Genomic DNA, 19,490 nt, shown 5'->3' on the forward strand with positions numbered 1-19,490 from the left:
AATCGGAGAAGGTGTTCTACAAGAGAAGGAGAGGCGGCTGTCGAAGACCCAAGGAAGTGCTCACGGAAGGGAAGTCGGAAGGGGAGGAAATTTAGGTCGGGCAGTCCACTGGTTCCTCGGTGACTGGGAAGCTGGTCTGAGGATATAACAACAGTCTGAAGACGTGGAGCCGAGGTAGACGGACCCAGATGGGTTGGGGGGACGGGGCAAGATAGAAAACGCCCTCTCCCTCTCTCCAGGGATGGGAGTCACCCCATCAGAGCACGCTACTGGTCCAGCTTATCCAGTAGCAAGCGGGAATTCTCCTGGTCGCTTCCGTATCAGGCTGTACGGTGCCGTGGCCGTTCGGGGGGAGAGGAAGAGGGGGAGACGGGGGTGGGGAGGGGACATCATGACCTCCACAGCCAATCAGCTGACGCCTCAGAGTCCCAGATTTGATTCCCTTTGGCTCAGGGCTCAGTGCTAAGAACCCCAGGCGTGGTCAGAAAGGGAGCCGGCTAGTTTGTTTTCCCAAACCCCAGCAGCAGGGTCTCTCCGAGTCAGGCATTCCCCCCAGCACCCGCTCCTCTCTCCAACCCGGCCCGAGGAAGGCGGCCGAGCCGCGGCCCCTTTCGGCCCGTCGCCTGCGACCGGCCACCCCGGCTACCACCGACCCCGCAACCCTCTGGGTGGGCAACCGGGAGTGCGCCCCACAAAACGTCAGGGCAGAGCAGGATGGGTTTTTGAAGGAAACGGCCTGGCCCTCTCCTCCTCCGGCTTCTCTCGGCTCACGAGGCTTCTTCTAGAGCAGATCCAGGGACAGGGGTCGGCTCCGAGCACCTCCCTACCCGTCCGAACCTCCAAATCGAAGCCATCGGCCGACGGCACGGCCACGCGGATCTCTACTCTTTGGGGGCGAGCCACAGCCAAGGAGCCTCACACCAACCTTGCTCGGGGTTGTCGGCACGTCCGAGCCGGGACGACCAATGAACCAGTCGATCGCCGGCGTCCGAACGCCTACGGCACGCAGAGCACCAGACTGCGGACTTGGGAGAAGCGCAAAAGACGCGGGAGACCTGATCCCCACCCGTGCAGGCTTACAATCTAACGGTAGGGAGACAGTTACAGTTTACGGTTAGGAGGTAGGAGGCCTTAAAGCGCGGAGCATGCGAATCACAGCGGACAGAAGTGCCAAGGGGGGCTGTGGATGCCCAAGTGCTACGGTGACGGTCGGTAGGGTGCTGCCTGGGGAGAAGATACGTCGGGGAAAATTTCCCGGAGGGGGTGAGGTTTCAGAAGGGCCTTGAATATGGGGGAAACTGGGACAGGAAGATTTGAAGGGGAGGGGGCACCCCAAGGGGGAGGAAGGGCGTGAACCAGGGGGTTGGCGGCGGGGAAGAGGAGCTCGGGAGGTACGGACGGCACGAGCTGGGTTGTGGCGGATGAGAGACGAGAGTGGGTAAGCGTGGGGGAGTGGGCTGCCGGAGTGACTTCGAGCCATTGGGGAGGGGGCTCCTCTATGACACGGAGAAGAACGGGTACCACCGGAGGTTTCTGAGGAGAGGAGAGACGTAGGCAGAGCGACGTTTCAGAGAGACCGTTTGAGCAGCGGATCATCGTGCACGGAGCAGAGAGGGGAAAGGCCGGAGGCAGAGAGACCAGCGAGGCGGTCGATGCGGCAGTGTAGCCGGGACTCGACGAGCGCACGGCTCAGGGTGGCGGCCGTTTGGCTGGAGACGGAGGGGCGAGGGGGTGGAGGGACTCCGCCACCTCACGGAGGACAGGCAGGGGCCGGAGCCGCTCTCCGACTCCTCCTGGGCCCGATGCACCCGCGATGATGGCGCAGATGGCGCCGCCCCAGAGCTCTTGGGACCTGCTCCGGTGGGAATCCGCACGCCGATTCAGCCCGTTCATCTCCAGGGCTCCCCCGCCTTACGGGGGAGTCGCGGTTAGCCCTACACGTTCAATTCGCTCAGCCTCAAAAGGCCCTTAAAAAAAATCCCCCAAACCTCTCGAATCACAGGACCACTTCATCTCTGGCCTAATTGACGGCATCCGAGCAGAAAGCTCTCATATGCCTCGCCAGTCAGTAGCGTTTCAATTCACGGGACGTGTAGAAAAAATCCTTTTGCCTTCCGAGTGGCAACGGCTCTAATCCAGAGGGTTGTTTGCCCGGGCTCCCAGGCACTGGTGTCCGGTGGCGAGGTCAGGCCGGCTGGGCCCGGGGAATAGGGGAGGAGGGTGTAGCTGGCAATATACCCATGGTGCCCAAGATGCTTTTCACCACACCCCCAGAGGAAAGCAGCGGACACCCTAGCTCCGTTTCCCTGCGCCCTGAACCCAACACCTAGGTGATAATGACCAGGAGGAGGAGCGCGGCTTCTCGTAAGGGGCGGGGCGCACAGATCTCGAAAGCCCTCCGCCAAACCCGCGGCCGGGACCAGGGCGAGGATGCTGGCCGGCGACTTCTGGGCTCCCCGGTCCCCGCGCTCCCTCCGGGAGCTCGTGTGCCATCTCTCAGGCCGGAGGCTATTCGAGAGGGGGGATCGCAGGCAGCTCACCTGAAAAATCGGCCCGGGGCGCAGGAGGCGTCCCAGCCATCTGGTGAGCCCGGAGAGCAGGAAGTCGCTCAGTCAATCATTAGTATTTGAGTGCTTACTGAGCGTTTACTGCGCTTGGGAGAGTACGATATAGCACCATAACAGACGTTCCCTGCCTGCAACGAGCTTAGTCTAGAGGGGGAGGTGGACAGTAACATCAGTAAATAAATCACAGCTAGCTCGGTCCCCAGTAACCCCGCGAAGGGTCCCATTTGGGAAAAGGCTGACAGAGGAAGGAGCAGGGTCTTAATAATACATCGCGCTATTTACGTAGCGCCTTCTCCTCTTCCCAGAGCACTTTCATCACATCAGTCTCACCTCACCCTCACCCCACGAGGTTGGGAGAGGCAGGCGTCGTTCTCCCCCTTCCACCGATGAGGAAACAGAGGCCCGGAGAGGTGAAGTGATTTGTCCGAGGTTACCCAGGTGATCGGGGCAGAGCCAGGACCGAGTCTCCTGGACCCCCTCATCCGAAATTGCCCACGCTGCCCGTCTGGGACCTCTGGGCAGCTTTGAAGTACTATACCCGCACCCCCGGGGTGTCCCAGGTGCCTACTGGCTGCAGGGGGGTGGCGCTGGGTGCCTATATCGCACAGGGCACAGTGGCGGGTAGCTACGGTGTGCAGGGTCCCGGAGAGGCCCACCTAGCATATGCACGACACTTTTTTTATGAGCACCCGGGGGGACCCAAAAAAGTGCTTGCCACCCTCAACCAGTCAATCGGTGGGCTTTACCGGGTGCTGACTGTGAGGGAGTGCTGGCCTGAGTGCCAGAAGAGTCATCACCACCCACAATCAAAGGTGTTTAGTGGGCGCTGACTGGGTGTGAAACACCGTACCGGGTACGGAGCTCATCGTCTCCGGGGGGGGGGGGGGGGGGGGTGGGGGGGTGACAGTAAACAGAAATGGGAGCCACGCGCCCGTGTTAAAACAGGGTAGAGCAAAACTAGGCCCACCTGGCACTATGAACGAATAAGATGCCCGTCTACTTGTTTAATTCTGTTTCATTGTCTGTCTCCCCCCTTCTAGACTGGGAGCCCGTTGTTGGGTAAGGACTGGCTCTATTTGTGGCCGAACCGCATCTTCCGAGCGCTCAGGACAGCGCTCTGCACTCAGCAAGCACTCAGCAAATAAGACCGAACGAATGAATGAGCGAACGCACACCGGAGTGCCGAGGCGGACTGGGAGGGAGAGACAGCCGGGGGCGGCGATCGGGGGAGGTCGCCGAGGGGGAGGAGAGGCGATGGTTAAGGAGGCTTCGAAGGCGAGGGAGAGGCGGGAGAGTCGAGCGTGAGGGATGCCGAGGCTTGTCCGGGAGGAGCAGAGAGTGCCAGTTGGGGTGCAGTGGGAGACGAGCCAGGAGGAGGGAGCAAAACCCCGGACCTCTCGGAGGAGGGGGGTGCTGGGCTCCGATCGGCATCTTCCAGGATCAGGGAGCAAACAGGGCCCCGACGGCCACGTACACCACAAGCCGTGGCGGGAGACCTCAGCGACCAGCGCCGGCGGCCCGGCCGCCCCTCCAGGAGCTTTCCCTCGGCAGGGCGCTGGACCGTTCCTCCCGTCCCGCTTAGGCCGTCCCCAGGGGCTCCTCCCAGCTGGCTGCGCTCTCGGGGGGGGGGGTTCGACGGGGGCACCGACGGCAACTCTGCAGGCCAGGCCCCCCAGCCAGCTATCACGCATAAACTCCCAGCCGACGGGAAAAGATTAACCAGCTTAGGGCAAGACCGGAGTTAGACAGGCTAGGTCGCCGGGGAAGACTTATCGCCTCAACCTTGAAAATCGACCTTCGCACGAGAAGCTTCCGGAAGCGTTTCCGCGGAACTGAAGTCACCTGCCGTCAACTCGCTCGGGGAGGGAGGGAAAGGGGGCGGCCCTAAGCCGGATCCCGCCCGCCTCCATCTCCGACGCCAACCCCGCGACCAAGGCTCCCGGTGCTTCTCAGAGCTCGTATCCCACCCTCGCCACAGGCGCAGCCCCGGCACGCGTTCTCCGCTCCCAGAGGCGGCTCGCTTCTCCTTCCAGAGATCTCGACTGAACCGAACCCCACGCTTGGGAGGCGACGTCTCGGCCTGATCTGCCCCCGCTCCGGAAGCCCGCCCCCGGCATTCTCTGGGCCGGCGGCGTTCGCGCACCCCTGAAGACGCAACGGACGGGAGACTGGAGGAGAGCAGCGAGCCTACCTGAGCAAATTCGTCATTGGAGGGTAAGCTGGAGGAGCCCACGGGTCCACAGCTGGGGTCTTGACACTGTCGGCTGATGGAATTTGCATAGGTGAACGGGGTGCTCAAATACTGCCTGGGAAGAGAGGAGACGAAGGACGGTTTCAGCGGCCGGGCCGAGGCCTGGCCTGTGGCGTTGGCAGGGGCGGGCTGGCGGCCCAGCTGGAGACCCTGCTCCTCGACTCGATCGCCAAGCGCCACCTCGGTGGCTCCGGGTGCCGCCCCTCGGCTCACGCAGGGCTCCCCGTTCTCCTTCAAAGCCCACCTCCCCCGATTCCGGGTGCGCTCCCGATGGCTCCAAACACAACGCTTAGGGTGGCTCTGTCCCCGCCCCCTGGCGGAGCACCCCACGTCCCCTCGTGGCCACTTGAGTCACTCAGGAGAGCTCCCCCCGCCCCACCGAACGTGCAAAGGAAGTGCGCAACCGCAGGCCGGAACATCTCGGGGCCCCGTCTGAAAGCCTGCTTATTGGGAAGCCCTGGGGGTGGGAGCCCCAAACTCTTAGCTGACGGAGGGGGAGGATCGCTGGCAGCCGGGGACACACGTCACGTCGTCGTCATCCGAGGTCCCGAAACCCTGACGGGTGAGCAGGAAGGAGGAGCCCAACGCTCGGCCCCGCGCGACAGGGGAAAAGCTGGAGTTTGTACGAGTAGGGCTCCGTGCAGCGTGGCCCAGTGGAAAGAGCCCGGGCCGGGGAGTCAGAGGACCCGGGTTTTAATCCCGGCTCGGCCAACTGCTTGCTGTGTGACCTTGGGCAAGTCACTTCACTCTTCTGGATCTCAGTTTCTTCATCTGCAAAATGGGGCCTCCGGTCCTACTCCTTCCTACTTAGACTGTGAGCCCCATGTGGGACAGGGACTGTGCCCAACCTGATTTAACTAGCACCTACCCCAGCACTTAGCACAGTGCTTGAGAGACAGTTAGCGCTTAACATAACAATAATAATAATGATTATAAAAAATAACAATTAGGTGGCAAGCTAGGAGCCACCGGGTGCCTAGGAATTCCCACCCGAGAGCGTTGGGGCTGGATTCCAGGAAGGAAGGAGCGGGCCTGCCATCGGCAGCGGCCTCTCTCGCCCGCGTGCCATCCGCTCAGTGTTCAGCCACCCCCAGCACGGCGGAAGGGTGGGTGCCCATCCGCTCTCCTTCCCTCTCTCCTTCCCTCCCTCCCCTCCCTCCTTCCCCAGCTCACCCCGCAGGGACCAGCGTGGTGCAGGCCGGGCTTCTCGTTTCTAGCCCGGGCAGAGCTCTACCTCCTAAAGGGAAGGCCGGGCCGGCCCGGTCCCCGGCTTGGGCCCAAACAAACCAGTCATCCGGGTCCATTAGGCCGCCCCTTCCCCCGGCCCGGCCGCCGGGCGGCTGAAGAGTCAGCCGCCCGGCCCAGGGAGCTTCCTCCCGGACAGATGTTCGGCTTCAGGTTTCAGAAGCAAAAGTGAAAGAACTTAGAGAAGGCACCCAAGCATTCAAACTGAGAATGACTGTCCAACCGCCCCCAGACAGCCGGATGCCTGACGGTTCCCGGGACCGGGCCTCGAGCTTTGAGGAAAGGAGCTCCCAAACCAAACGAGCTAACTAAAGAACTGAGCTGGGATGGCCAATCGGACCCTCTCCCATTTGCAGCACCGCCACGTGCCGTTACATGGACCTTTCCCACTCACAGATCTCAGGCGAAATACAGGCAGAGGGCAACTGCCCCGTAGTGTCGATCTCGTTGCAAGGCCGGGACAGGCCAGAAAGCAGCCGGGGCCCCCAGAGCGACCCCGCGTGCCACCGTTAAATAAGAACCTATCAAGCCCACCTCCTTCCAGGCTCTCACTGATTCGTCTCGCTAAACGCTCGCCTTTCCGCCCTCTGGAGAGCCGAACTGGGCCATCCAGGTCAAAGGGAAATCAACGTTCTGGGGAGGCGGGGGATGCGTGTGTTGCTGCTCTCCGCGGAGGGACCACAGAGCCACAGCACGCAGACTGGCTTTCCTTAAGGGGTCGGGGGAGGCAGAAGGAGCTGACCCATCTAGCACCAGGGCTGCCTGTCAATCTCCCACCCGGTCATCCAACTGAACCAAATGGCAGAAGGCTGAGAGGGGTGGAGGGGCCGGTTGGGCAGGGAGCTAGAGCCATCTCCCCAAGGCAACCCTTTCGGCATTTTAGTAATAATAACCGTGGTATCTGTCAAGCGCTTACTACGCGTCGGGCACCGTACTAAGCACTGGGGCGAATAGAGGCAAACCAGGTCGGACACAGTCCACGCCCCATAAGGGGCTCACAGTCTTACTCCCCATTTCACAGATGAGGTAACCCAGGCCCAACAAGTGAAATGGCAGGCCCGGGGTCACACAGCAGACCAGTGGCGCAGCCAGAATTAGAACCCAGGCCCTTCTGACTCCCAGACCTGTGCTCTATCCACTAGGCCGTGCCGCTTCTTTTTAAACTGGATGCCCAAAGGGAGAAGGTTGAGCTGGAACAAAAGAAGAGGCTCCCTGCAAAAGAAACCTCCGGGACCTTCCCAGGCTGGGCCGAGCAAGCAGAGCTCCTGCCGTCGTACCTAGGGCCGACTGGGCTCTGGCTCCCGGGGCGCCACCGGGAAGCCCGGGGGGGAGGGACGGGCGGAACGAACCCGCTCCGCCGGCTGCCGTGCCAGTGGCGGAATCCTGGGCCGGACGGACCGTGGGCCGGACCCAAGGATCGACGGCACTCGCCCCTGATCTTACGAAGGGCGGAGGGACCCAGGGCCGTCAGGAACCCGCTGCTTTTCCTCCCTCGGAGGAACGGTCGGCCCAGCCTGGCGAGCCCCGGCGATAGCGCCTGACCCCTAGGAGCTCCGAGACGGCGCGCCCTGACTCGGAGGGCCGGGGGAGGGGCCTGGTGGGCCGCAGACAGTCCCCGACCGGGCAGATCGGGGAGCACAAAGAACCCAGCGGAAAAGTGGCGGCCTTGGGACCGAACCTCCACCAACCCGGACGGGAGAGCAGAGCAGAGGGAGAACGGACTGGAGTGCGCACGGCATCTCACTGGAAATGACAGCAGCTTGCGGTTCACAGCGTATTTACGCGGGGGGAGAATACTCCAAGCACACTGGAGACGTATCTGGGGATCATTTCAATGAAACAAACACTCACTGAAGTGAAATCTAACAGCTGCCACAGCCAACGTGGTTAGTGGTCTCCTCCAGGCAGAGAAGTCGGGGTTTGTTTGGGAGGGCAAATGAGGCCAAGAGGGGTCATCAGGTGGGCCGGGACCCCGGGCTCACACGGGGCTGCGTTCTTCCAAAGCTCCCGCAGCACCCCAGCGCGGTGGGGTGGATGCCCAGCCCCCAACCCACCGCACACCGGCCTCCTCCCTCCCGAAGACAGCAGGCCCTGCCCCAGCATCAGCTCTACTTAAAGCCTCCCCGGCCGGGACGAGGCCGGAGGGCACGTGGGCGCTGTCGATCAGGCTGGCTCCCAAGCCCTCCCCTTGCTCCGGGGGGGGGGGGGGGGGGGGGGGGGGGTACAACTGATAGGCCTGGACACTCAGAGCCCCCACGGTCCCCCGGGCCGGGTCGGAGAACAGTTCGGCCCGGAGGCGGGGAGGCCGGGCGCGATGACCTCTGAGGGCCCTTTCCAAGGCTACTTCCGCAAGTCGACCGGGAGTGGGTAAGGTGGGGGCCCGTGAGCAGGGGTGAGAGAGAGGGGAGGCTCCTGAGAGTTCGGAACAGAGTGACTTGGGCGGAGGCGATCCAGCTGTGGGAGACTAGCTTCCCTCGGGGGGTTCCGTCGGCCTGGCTCCGGATCCAGCCCCTGCCCGCCGGTTGCGGCAATCCCTGAGAGGACCGGCTGTAGTTGCCTGATTTGGGCGGGGGCGGGAAGACCGCGGCACAGAAAACATCCTCCGACTTCACTGTGCGCTCCTTGTTAAGGACTTCAACGAGAACTGGAAGACAAAGCTCTCAGCCATGAAGTTGGACTGAGTCTAAATCCGGCCCCCCGTCAAACCAGCCTTGTGGGACGAGAGCCCAGAAGGCGATTCGAACCCGTCCTCCCCCGACGTTCCTTGGGATGACGACGGACGGATGGACGGATGGATGCTCGGGAGACCTCGGGAGGGAGGGAGGGAGGGAGGGAGGGAGGGAGGGAGGGCGGACGGACAGACACCAGTGGAAGAGACCCAGACTGGATGGACGTGGAATGGCTTCTTCCTGGAGAAACTTGAGGAGGGGCGCTGACTAGAGGGAGAAACTATTTGGTTAGAAAGAGAGCAAAGGGTTAAAAGAGAGGAAAAACAGACCCCACCAAAATAAATCAATAAATCCCATCTAAACCTGTGGTTCAATAGAGTGAAGCAGAAACTCTTTCACAGGTCCCCAGGGGCAGCAGAATCCTGATCAGAAAGAGCAATTTACAGGAATCTTTCTCCAAAATTATGCGCACACCGCTCCTCCTCCCAAATCCCTCCTCCCATCGAACGTGCGCAGGAGGCGGAATCTGCCTGAGCCATCCCCACTCCCCACCCTAAAAGGTCTCTCACCAGAAGCTTCTTCCGGTCACCGATCGGTGGCTCGCGAGCCACAGTCCAGTGGATCGGTGGACCGTGGGCTACTGAAACACGGGCAGCACGAGCCCGCGTTTAAACCGAACACCTAGGAGAGCCCGTGGCGCTCCCTCCCTTGTGGTTCGCGGCAAGAAATTCAAGCTTCTCTGCCCCTGTCTCCTCTCAAAATCTCCTAACTTTAGCGCATGCCTTAATGCCAGGAAATTCAGTGGTGGTTAAATACCGGAGCTGTCACGGCTCACGGGTCACGACCTAAGGAAAGATGGAGAGCAGCAGCGAGAGCCTGCAATATCTGATGGGGATTTTCCGGTAAATCCTGAACCCATGACTAACTTTAAAAGACAGGCTCTAGCCCAGACCCGCTCCCCCGCCCCCCGCATGCCTCCGCCCCCTTCCACCCTCCCCCGTTTGAACGCAAGGCCTGACTGAGAATCCTGTGAATGAAACCAGATGGAACTCGCTGGGTAAACCTGCACAGAGAGAGAAGGGGCCCGTTCACTGGCCGGCCACCTTGAACCGCCCAGCGGGGCCAACGGCCGGTCCCAAGGTCCGCCCAGGAAGAGCCGCATCCAGCGCCGACCGGCTCTGACCGCCTCTTCGGCCAGTTCTGTTCCGGCGATCCGCACGCCTTGCTCAAAACAAGGCCTTTTTTCAAAAAACCAGGGGACTGGGGGAACAGAGCATCCTCTGTGTGTGCGCCGCCCCGCCTCCGCTGGCCACCTTCATTCGCGGTGGTCAAAACTGAGTAGTGAGACGGGGTCCCCGTCGGCGGGCCCATCCCCGGATGGGGGAGAAGGAAGCGGGGGGCGGGGGAAGGAGGGGTTTCGGGACCCGAAGCCACCGGCGGTCCCCGGGGGCGAAAGAGGAAGAGGGTGTGTCTGGAGCGGACCCGCACGCTGACAGAGTCGTTCCGGCACCGGGCCCCGGAGCGTCTGGTTCCGGGGGCGGACCTGGTTCTGCTTCCACTTCAAGTGGGTCTCCCGCTTACCGGGAGGGAGCCGGCTCCCTGGGCTGCAATCACCCCAGTTTGCCCATCTGCGGGCTCCCCCTCTCCCCCAGGGCAGAGAGGGCGGGAGGGGGGCGTAAAATAGAGGCAGCAGCGGGATTCTGGGAGGGCCGAAAGAGGCGAGCAGAAGAGCACTTACTGGTTTTCCCTTGGGAAAGATGAATTCAGGTAAGTGGCCGCCGGATAGGGATAGGAATTCCACCAGGGACAATTCGGCATCGAGTTCTGAAAACACAGCAACACCAAGAAAATTATGCCAGAAGGAAGGAGTGGAAACTCCCGATCTGATTCATCACGGCGGGCTGGGGGATCGGCTACCTTGGGGGAAGTGTCGGGGCCCTGGGGGATGCGGGGGGCGGGGGGGGGGCGGCGGGGGGGGGGAGAACCGAACCATCAGAGATGGAGCAAAAGGCACCTCCCTCCCCAGATCATCCAGTCCAGCCTCCTGCCTCCAGGCCGAGCTTCTCCCAGATCATTTCGGACGGGTGAGCGCATCTTTCCTCAGGCATCTCTGGGAAAGACCACACCGCCTCCGCTGTCGCCACCACGACGACGACTACCCGTCCTGTGCCGCCCAGGCCGGGATCCAGGCACACCTTTCCGATCAGGGAGGCATCTCTCACGGCCAACCTAAACCCCTTCCACCTCCGGCCCCCGTATCCAACCACTTCTCTCCAGCTGCTCCTCGGGGGACGCCGGGCTTGGGACCTGCGGAGCCTCAGTCTTCCGTCCGGTTCCATTTTTCAAGACCTCTTGGTTCGGCCTTCCTCCGTGGGTAAGCCAATTCCCAGAGCAGAGCCGTCTTTACAGGAGCACGGTCCAGTTCCGCTTCAACAGGGAGCCGGCCGCCTGAAGTCGCCGGGAAGGGAAGCTGGGTCTCCGCCCTCCGTTAGGAAGGCCCACGCGATAGACACTGCGGGCGCCGCGAGGCGCCGCGACACCCCGCGCCGAGGGGAACGGAGACGCTTCCGGGAGCTGAGGAGCTTCCGTGCAAGGGAGCGCCGAGACTCTTCAGCCTGGAAAAGCGCAGGCCGAGAAGGAGGGCAGGACTTGAGGGTACGAAAAGGATCCCAAAGAGGGTCGGGGCGATCGTGGGATCGTCGTTCCCCAGATCCCACCCTACCAAGGTGAGGGGACACTCGCTGAAGCTGGAGGGTGGCGGGTTCCAAAGGAACAGAAAGAGCCACTTCTTCACCCTGCCGGGGGCGGGGGACAAATAATGAGTACTGGTTCTCACGGGTATTCGTCCAGGCTGAAAACACCAGCGGGTTCAAGAGGAGTCTGGCTCAATCCATGGACCAGCGGGTCGCCACGAGCTACCACTAAAGAGGAAGGTAGGCCTGGGAGAAGAGCCCCGCGTAACCATGAGGACGGGGCGCCCAGGAGGGCAACCACGGCCCGCTTCCCCCCGGCGCCAATCCAGGAACGGCACATCCGGGCCCGGCCCCGGCTGGACGCGCCTCCCTTTGGAAACCTGGATGCAGGGCTGCATCGGTTTTCCGGGAAAACTGTCCAATCCCGGGAGTATGTCACAATCGCTCCGGATGCCAGATCGAACGAGTTCCTTTTTCTCCTCTGGTGGTGACCCAATCAAGCGGAGTCAAAAGTGACATTTGGGAGTGAGAGTGAAGGTTCCAAACTGACTTTTCCCCCCCACCGTCCCCGCAAGTGGCTTCATCCAGCTGCACCGGCAGCCTCCCTGCAGTCCTCGGGCGAGCTAGCCTTTTCTGGAAGGGCCTTGAGCTGTGATGGAACAGGACCAGGAGCCAGGATGAAGCCTGGGGGCGGTGGGGGCGGGGGAGAGGGAGGGAGAGAGGGAGAGACAGAGACAAGAAGAGGGACAGAGACTTCAGCCAGGGCTTAGCCCCGGAGGAACCCGGGAAAGGGGTCAAGGGCGAGTCACTCCGGTCCCTTAGGAAGGCCGCTGTGCTGCCTGCTGAGATCCACCACTGAGCATGTGTGTGCAAGATCCCATCGGTCATCGATCACCGAAGGCTTTGCTGGGGCTCAGCCGAGTCAGAGGAAGCGAAGGTAAACGAGCAGTGAAAAGTCAATTTCCCCCCTTTCCCTGTTAACATCCTAGGAGTTCTGGAAAATGGCTTCTTTCACGCTTCCCCTGAACTTCCACGTGACGGACAGGTGGGCGGACGGACGGGCGGACGGATGACTGAGCTGGCAGTCAGACAGGCTCTCCTGCAAATCTGAGATCTTCAGGGAGGAGGCCTTGATTAAGATCCAGGCCCCCAAACCGGGGGTCTGAACACGAACATTAACCCCTGAAGGTCACCCTCCTCTGTGCCCTCCCCGCCACCGTCCCCCTCCCCCCACGAAAAAAGTCACCTCCTCCTCCGGGTCGTCTCCGATCGACCCCCCCCCCCCCCCCCCCGACCCCACCTGCCCATCAGCCACCTCGGCACTCATGGATTTTCATTCATTCACTCCCTTGGGTCTGTGACTCAGACCTCTTCATCCACAGGGTCTCCTGTTACCTCTATTAGATCGCCGGCTCCCTGAGGGCAAGGATCGTGTCTCTGACTTCCTCCGTGGGTTCCCCGAGCAGCCGGCAGGCCTCGGCACCCGAAGCTGACCCCGATACCCCACTGCCGGCTGGCCCTGAGGTCCTCTCATCAGTCATCGGAATTTGCTAAGCACCCACCGGTGAACCACCGGGACCTTACGGCAAGACCGTAAGAAAGCAGCTCTTCTGCAGTAAGAGGAGCTTCACGGTTAGCCCTCCGGGGCACCGGCCCCGTTCTTTCACTGGTCGGATCTTCAGTGAAAGAGAAGTCGGTGCTGCTGGTTTCCACAGAGCCTTCGACCACCAACCGGTCAACATCCTTACCCACAGAGTTGTTTCAGCTGCTGGGACCCAAGACATCCTGTGACAATAATCAGGTCCCCTTGGAGCCCAGCCTGTGTTCGGGGGCGGGGGGGGGGGGGGGGGGGGGGGGGGGCGGCCCTGAAGGACAAAGGATCATCCCCTCAGGGTAGGGGTGGCCCGCTAAAAACGGCCACACTCTACAGAATCAATCAACGGTATCTTTGAGCAGCGGGGCCTAGTAGAAAGAGTCCGGGCCTGGAAGTCAAAGGACCTGGGTTTCACTTTTGGCTCCCCCACACGTCTTTCGGGTGTCCTTGGGCCGGGTCACTTCTCTGACTCTCGGTTTCCTCATCCGGAAAACAGGAATTCAATGCCTGTTCTCCCTCCTACTTAGACTTGAGCCCCCCTGTGGGACAGGAACTGCATCGGATCTGATTAATTTGTATCTCCTCCAGGGCTTAAACCAGTGCCTGACTCACAGTACGCACTTAACGGGTATCGTAATAATAATACGATTAAATAATAACAAAGCCACGGACTTGGTTTCAAAGGCAATTGCAGGCTACACTTTGATGCAACGGAAGGGAATCGATCTGGGGGTGTTTTGCTACAGGGGAGTTTTCCGTGGGGATCGTTAATAAATGACCCGATGCTCTACAGCCAGGAAAGGGCTTAGAACGCCGTCCTTCGGTTCGAAGACGCCGACGGTTTCACGGACGCGAGGGTCATCGACGGAGCACCTCTAGCCCCCTGTGCTACCGTGGGGCCCCTTCCCTGGCCCCTCGCTACCCGGGGGCGGACTGCACTGCTCAGACAACAAGGGTGCTGTATGACATTACTCTCTCTCTTCCCCAGCAGGAGACCACAATGGCCCTGTCTACGTTGCCTAGGACGTTAGTTTAAGACTGGGAGGCAAAGGTGGACCCCGGCTCCCGGCCGGACCCGTGTTCCAACTGTTTCCGCGGCCAGCCGGTCCGTCAGCCGTATTTACTGAGCGCTTACTGCGTGCGGGGCACTGTGCTAAGCGCTGGGGCGTGAACGATATAGGGTAGCGCTGCAGTGGCGGGGGCTGGTCTGCGCCACGCCAGCCACGTGCTCTGGCCCAGTCCTCCTCCCCGTGCCCGGCGGCCCCCACTGCGAGACGGCTGGCAGGGAGGCAGGGCGCAGTCTGGGATGTGTGACGCACACTTAGAACCGTCCCCTCGTCCGCACAGGAAAGCGGAAAGGGCTCCCCCGACCCTCACTGCGTCACCGGGGGTCGATCGATGCCGTTCAAAATGGCTGAGGGCCCAGTGTTCTCTGCCACGGACGCAAGTCTCGGAGGCGGTCTGCTCTCTGACGGCGGCGGCCGGAGGAGCGAAGTGCTGCTCTGCCCCCAGTAAGGTGCCAGCAGGGCTACTTTCGGCTTGAAGCCGCTGCTGCTGATGGTGGGATTGTATCTCTGAGGGTGGGTGCCGCTGGGATAGCTTCCCCCCCCCGTCAATGATAATAACTGTAATGATAATAATAATCGCGGCATTTAAGTGCTTACTATATGCCGAGCACTGTCCTGCGTGGTGGGGCAGCGGGGGCCCTGGGGAAAGAACACGGACCTGAGAGGCAGAGGACGTGGGTCCTGATCCCGGCTCTGCCTCGTGTCTGCTGTGTGACCTTGGGGAAGTCACCTCACTTCTCTGTGCCTCAGTTATCCCATCTGGAAAATGAGGACTCAGAATCTGAGCCCCATGTGGGACAGGGACTCTGTCCAACCTGATTACCGTGTATCTACCCAGCGCTTGGCACAGAGCAAGCGCTTAACAAACACCACGGCTGTTGTTATTAGGTCCCACACGGAGCTGATCATCTGAGGAGGAGGGAGAACAGGCTTGAATCCTCATTTCGCAGAGGAGGGAACTGAGACACGGAGAAGTGACTTGCCCAAGGTCACACTGCAGAGAAGTGGTGGGGCGAGAATCAGAACCCAGGTCCTCTGACTCCCAGGCCTGTGCTCTTCCCATAAGGCCACACTGTTCAGCGTGGCTCAGTGGAAAGGGCAGGGGCTTAGGAGTCGGAGGTCATGGGTTCTAATCCCGGCTCTGCCTCCTGTCAGCTGCGTGACCTCGGGCAAGTCGCTTGACTTCCCGGTGCCTCGGTTACCTCATCTGTAAAATGGGGATTAAGACTGTGAGCCTCAAGTGGGACAACCCGATTACCCTGTATCTACCCCAGCGCTCAGAACAGTGCTCGGCACGTAGTAGGCGCTTAACAAGTACCAACATCATTAGTATTAGTATTAGTATTATGATGATTCCCATGAGAGAGTAGCAGGGCACTTTTTCCAGCCCCTGGCCATTCTGAGGTAAGCACCGGTCTGAACGCGGTACAGCGGTCGCGCAATGCTTTACACACATGGCCTAGTGGAGTGCTCTGTCCACGGCGAGTGCTCCGACGAGGACGACGACGACGACGACATAACCTCCTCTCTGGTCACCGAAACTGCCTCTCCCTCCACTCCCGCAAAAAGTTTGCATTGCTTGGAAAGGGATTTTACGTTTCCCTCAGTGTACCGCGTGCCGAACTGAACCTACTGTGTGGAGAACACTGTACTAAGCGTTTGGAAGAGTACAACAGAAGCAGAAGATCTGACACCTGCTCGTCAAGAGCTTACGGTCCGGTCGATAACAATCGATGGCATGGAGTGTTCACGGTGTACTACGCGCCTGGGAGGGTAATACGATAGGTAGGCGTGATTCCCTTGCCTACAAGGAGTTGACGGCGGAGAGGGGGAGATAATCGAATAAATGACAGGTAGGGGAAGTGGCAGGGTGTAAGGATGGGGTCCTAGGTCCTAGGTAATCCAAACTGATTACCGGGTATCTCCCCAGCGCTTGGCACAGGGTAAGCGCTTAACAAATACCACAGCTGTTGTTATTATAGGTCCCACACGGAGCTGATCATCTGAGGAGGAGGGAGAACAGGCTTGAATCCCCATTTGGCAGGTGAGCGAACTGAGACACGGAGAAGTGACTTGCCCAAGGTCACACGGCAGATAAGTGGTGTGTCCCCGCCCCTCACCTGCCACTTGGGCACTTCTGCACCGCCTAAGCGCTTCTCTATATCGCCTGCAGGCCCTTCTCCTAAGTACTAACTCTTGTAAACCTAGCCCCTTCCCCTGCCTGTCTCCCACTCCATCCAATTGTACTTACTGAGCGCTTACTGTGTGCACAGCACCGTAGTAAGCGCTAGAGTGTAAGCTCCTTGAGGGCAGCGACCGTGTCTCCTCTCCCAAGTGCCTGAGATCTGCCCACGACAGGTGCTCAAGAAATATGTCTGACTGAACCGGGCCAGTGGCTGCAAGCCGGGGGGGGGGGGGGGGGGGGGGGGGGGGGGGGGGGGGCGCCCCGAAGCAGTGTGGCCCTGGGTTCTAATCCTGGCTCCGCCACTTGCCTGCTGGGTGACCTCGGACACGTCACTTCACTTCTCTGTGCCTCAGTTACCTCATCTGGAGACGGGGGTTAAGACTGCGAGCCCCCTGTGGGACACGGACCGTGTCCAACCTGAGGAGCGTGTAATCACCCCAGCGCTTAGCACAGTGCTTGGCACACAGTGAGCGCTTAACAAATACCATTAAAAAAGCGTGAGTGGGACGGGACGGACACCCCAATCCGGGGAACATCACGGCAGCCAAACCAACAACCTGGGAGGTAAAAGACTCCGGGGAGGAGTCCAGAATGAAAAATGTCACCACGGCAGTAAACTTCTGGGACAAGGAGGAAGGTGGGATTGGGGTGGGGAAGGAAGGAAGGAAGGAAGGAGGGATGAGGAGGAATTCAGTTTCAGCCACGTTGTAGCAGGGGGACGGCAGGGGGAGAGTCTACGTGGAGATGTCCTGGAGGCAAAGGAAAACGTGAAATTTTAAGGCAGGTCAGAGGAAGGGACCAGCGAGGCAGACTTGAGAGTCGTCCGCTCAGAGGGGGAAGCCCTATGAGCGAAGGAGGGGGGAGAGAGCGTGGGACGGCGCAGAGGGGAGGGAATGAGAACAGCAGGAGGGAAGGAGCCAAAACAGAGCCCTGCTGGCCACTCTCAGTTGAGAGGTGGAAGAAGGGCCACCAAAGAAGTGGTTAGAGAGGCAAGAGGAAAGCCAGGCGAGTGCCGTGTCAGCTAAACCAAGGAGAAGGAACGCTTCGCCGAGAGTATTAAAGGCAGCCCACGGGTCAAGAAAGAGGAGGACAGTGGAGTCCGTTAGACTTCATTCATTCACTCATTCAATCGCATCTACTGAGCGCTTACTGTGCGCAGAGCACTGTACTACGCGCTTGGAAAGTAAAATTCAGCAAAAAGAGAGACGACCCCCGCCCACGCCGGGCTTACAGTCTAGGAGAGGGGACTTGACTCGGAGGCGGCCGTGGAAGACCTGGCGATCCCGGTCTCGCGGGGAGGGGGGTGCAAACCGGAGCAAAAAGAGAGCCGGGGGAGAGCGACCGTATACGGCAACCGTATACAGGCCATTCGCGGACCTCGGACGGGAAAGCCAGCAGAAAGACAGGGTAACAGCTGGAGACTGCAGTGGGATCCGGAAAAGGCTTTTCTCGTAGGGGTGGGGTGGGGAAGACTCGAGCACGTTTGAGAGGAGAGGGGAAGGAGCCGGTGGAAAGTGAGAGGCTGAGGTGGCATAAAGGAGAGGGTGATGGGGGAAGAGTCTTCAAATGGTTTAAAGAGGAGGCAGACGGGATACGTCGGAAGAGCAGGCAGGACGCCCCCTCTTAAGAGGGGGAGAAAGCGGGCAAGGAAGCAGGAGACTGCCGAGGGGGCCGAGCTCACATCCGACGGTACCTCTGTTGCCCACGAAGATGCGGGTGAGGTGCCGGTGGGTCATCAGGGGTTTGGAAGGGGTAGGGGTGAGGACGCCCTTCAGGAGGGAGTCTGGAACTGGGGGAGGGAGGGAGGTCCCAGCAGCACCGGAGTCCCCGGGGGCCCGGGAGAGTGCTCTGCACAAAGTGAGCACTCAAAAAATACGACCGAACGAATGACCGAGTGAACGACGAGGTAGGTTTAGAACCGCCGCCGGGCAGGAGACAAAAGGGGAGGGTAAATCTGGAGCATCGGGGCTCGACCTGGTTTCCGAACTGCCGCCGCCAAGTGCAGGGATGTGACGCGGGGCTGGGGCGGGGGGCGGCTGCGGGTGCGAGCCACGAGGTGGCGGGGAATTGAGTTAAGTAGAAAGGATCCGGGTGAAGGCGTGCGTTTCGGCACAGCTGGCCGAAAACGGCGGCCATTTCTGTGAGACCCGCGTCAGAAAGCCCGACGTTCCCGGGCCGGACACCGCAACGGGGTCCTGCGTCCTCTCCCCCCACCCCCTGCACAGGCCTCGCTCTCCTCGGGCTCTTCACTCACCTCGATGGTAGGGCCGCAGAGCTGGGGCGGGAGATTGGGCATGCTGTACAGTATATTGCCTGTCTGGGGGTGCTCGTGCTGAGGGTACTCCCCGTCCATGGCAGGGTGCCCTGAGAGCATCAGGCTTGGTCCTGCTGCATGAAGTCACTGGAGGGGAGGGAACAGACTGCAGTAATATCTTTATCTGGGCTCTTCACTCTGAAGCATGTCCTGGAAAAAAAACACACATACGAAAACTCTGAGCTCAACGCCGAACTGAGGCAGGAGGGGGAGTGCAGAGGAGGCTGTAGCATCGTCTCCTCTTCTGAAGATTTTCTTCAGGAAAGGGTAAGATTGCTACTGACCGGGGAGCTTCAGAGAAAGACAGGGCTGTCCGGAAATGGGGGTGAGAGAGAGAAACGGACGTGGGCAAGCGCAAGAAGGAGCCGGGCCCTGGGATTTGACTGTGGCGGGGTTGGGGGCGTTCCCTCTGGCGCTCACAAGATTCCTGACCGTCGACTGGCGCTCGCAAGATTTCTGATTTCTGGGGAACCGCTCTCGCCCTGGAAACCTGAGTCCCCGTCTCCACCCCGATTTTCCCACGATCACTTCATCTGCAATCACTAGTCCGCCGGAAGGCTAGTTCCCCCCGAGTGAAATAGGAGATGACAACCGATCACAGACGAGGCTGGGGGTGCCTTCGTTCAGGGATAAACTGGCCTCACCCTGCACCTCTCCCGACTCCGACCCACCGTGCGCGCACCCCCGCCCCCCACCCCCCCCCCGACGGGGAGCTTCTTCCTCCCCACTCGAGTCCGTCAATCAAGTTCCTCCTCCATTTTCAAGCCTTCGTCAAAGAGAGAGACATCCTCCAGAAGGCCATTCTCCAACTCAGCGCCCACCCTCCTTCGGCTAACTCGGCGGCGCGCTTGTGTTTCGACCAGACGCGTCTACGCTTCTACTCCCGTGCCTCTCGGCTATCTGGT

At 60.7% G+C, this 19,490-nt stretch overlaps 1 protein-coding gene across 2 annotated transcripts in view; it reads right to left on the reverse strand.

The window, feature by feature from the left end:
* The window catches only part of SBNO2 (strawberry notch homolog 2), a 132,224-nt gene that overhangs the window by 83,226 nt on the left and 29,508 nt on the right, over positions 1-19,490 (reverse strand). For both annotated transcript variants that reach the window (XM_029050649.2, XM_029050650.2), the window contains exons 2-4: positions 18,526-18,735; positions 10,471-10,556; positions 4,759-4,873 (exon numbers count right to left, since the gene is read on the reverse strand). In XM_029050649.2, coding sequence (XP_028906482.1) covers positions 4,759-4,873; positions 10,471-10,556; positions 18,526-18,645 — 321 coding nt within the window. In that variant the 5' untranslated portion in view covers positions 18,646-18,735. The remainder of the gene's footprint in view (positions 1-4,758; positions 4,874-10,470; positions 10,557-18,525; positions 18,736-19,490) is intronic.

Source organism: Ornithorhynchus anatinus, chromosome X1, assembly GCF_004115215.2.
Source record: "Ornithorhynchus anatinus isolate Pmale09 chromosome X1, mOrnAna1.pri.v4, whole genome shotgun sequence".
Taxonomy (NCBI): domain Eukaryota; kingdom Metazoa; phylum Chordata; class Mammalia; order Monotremata; family Ornithorhynchidae; genus Ornithorhynchus; species Ornithorhynchus anatinus.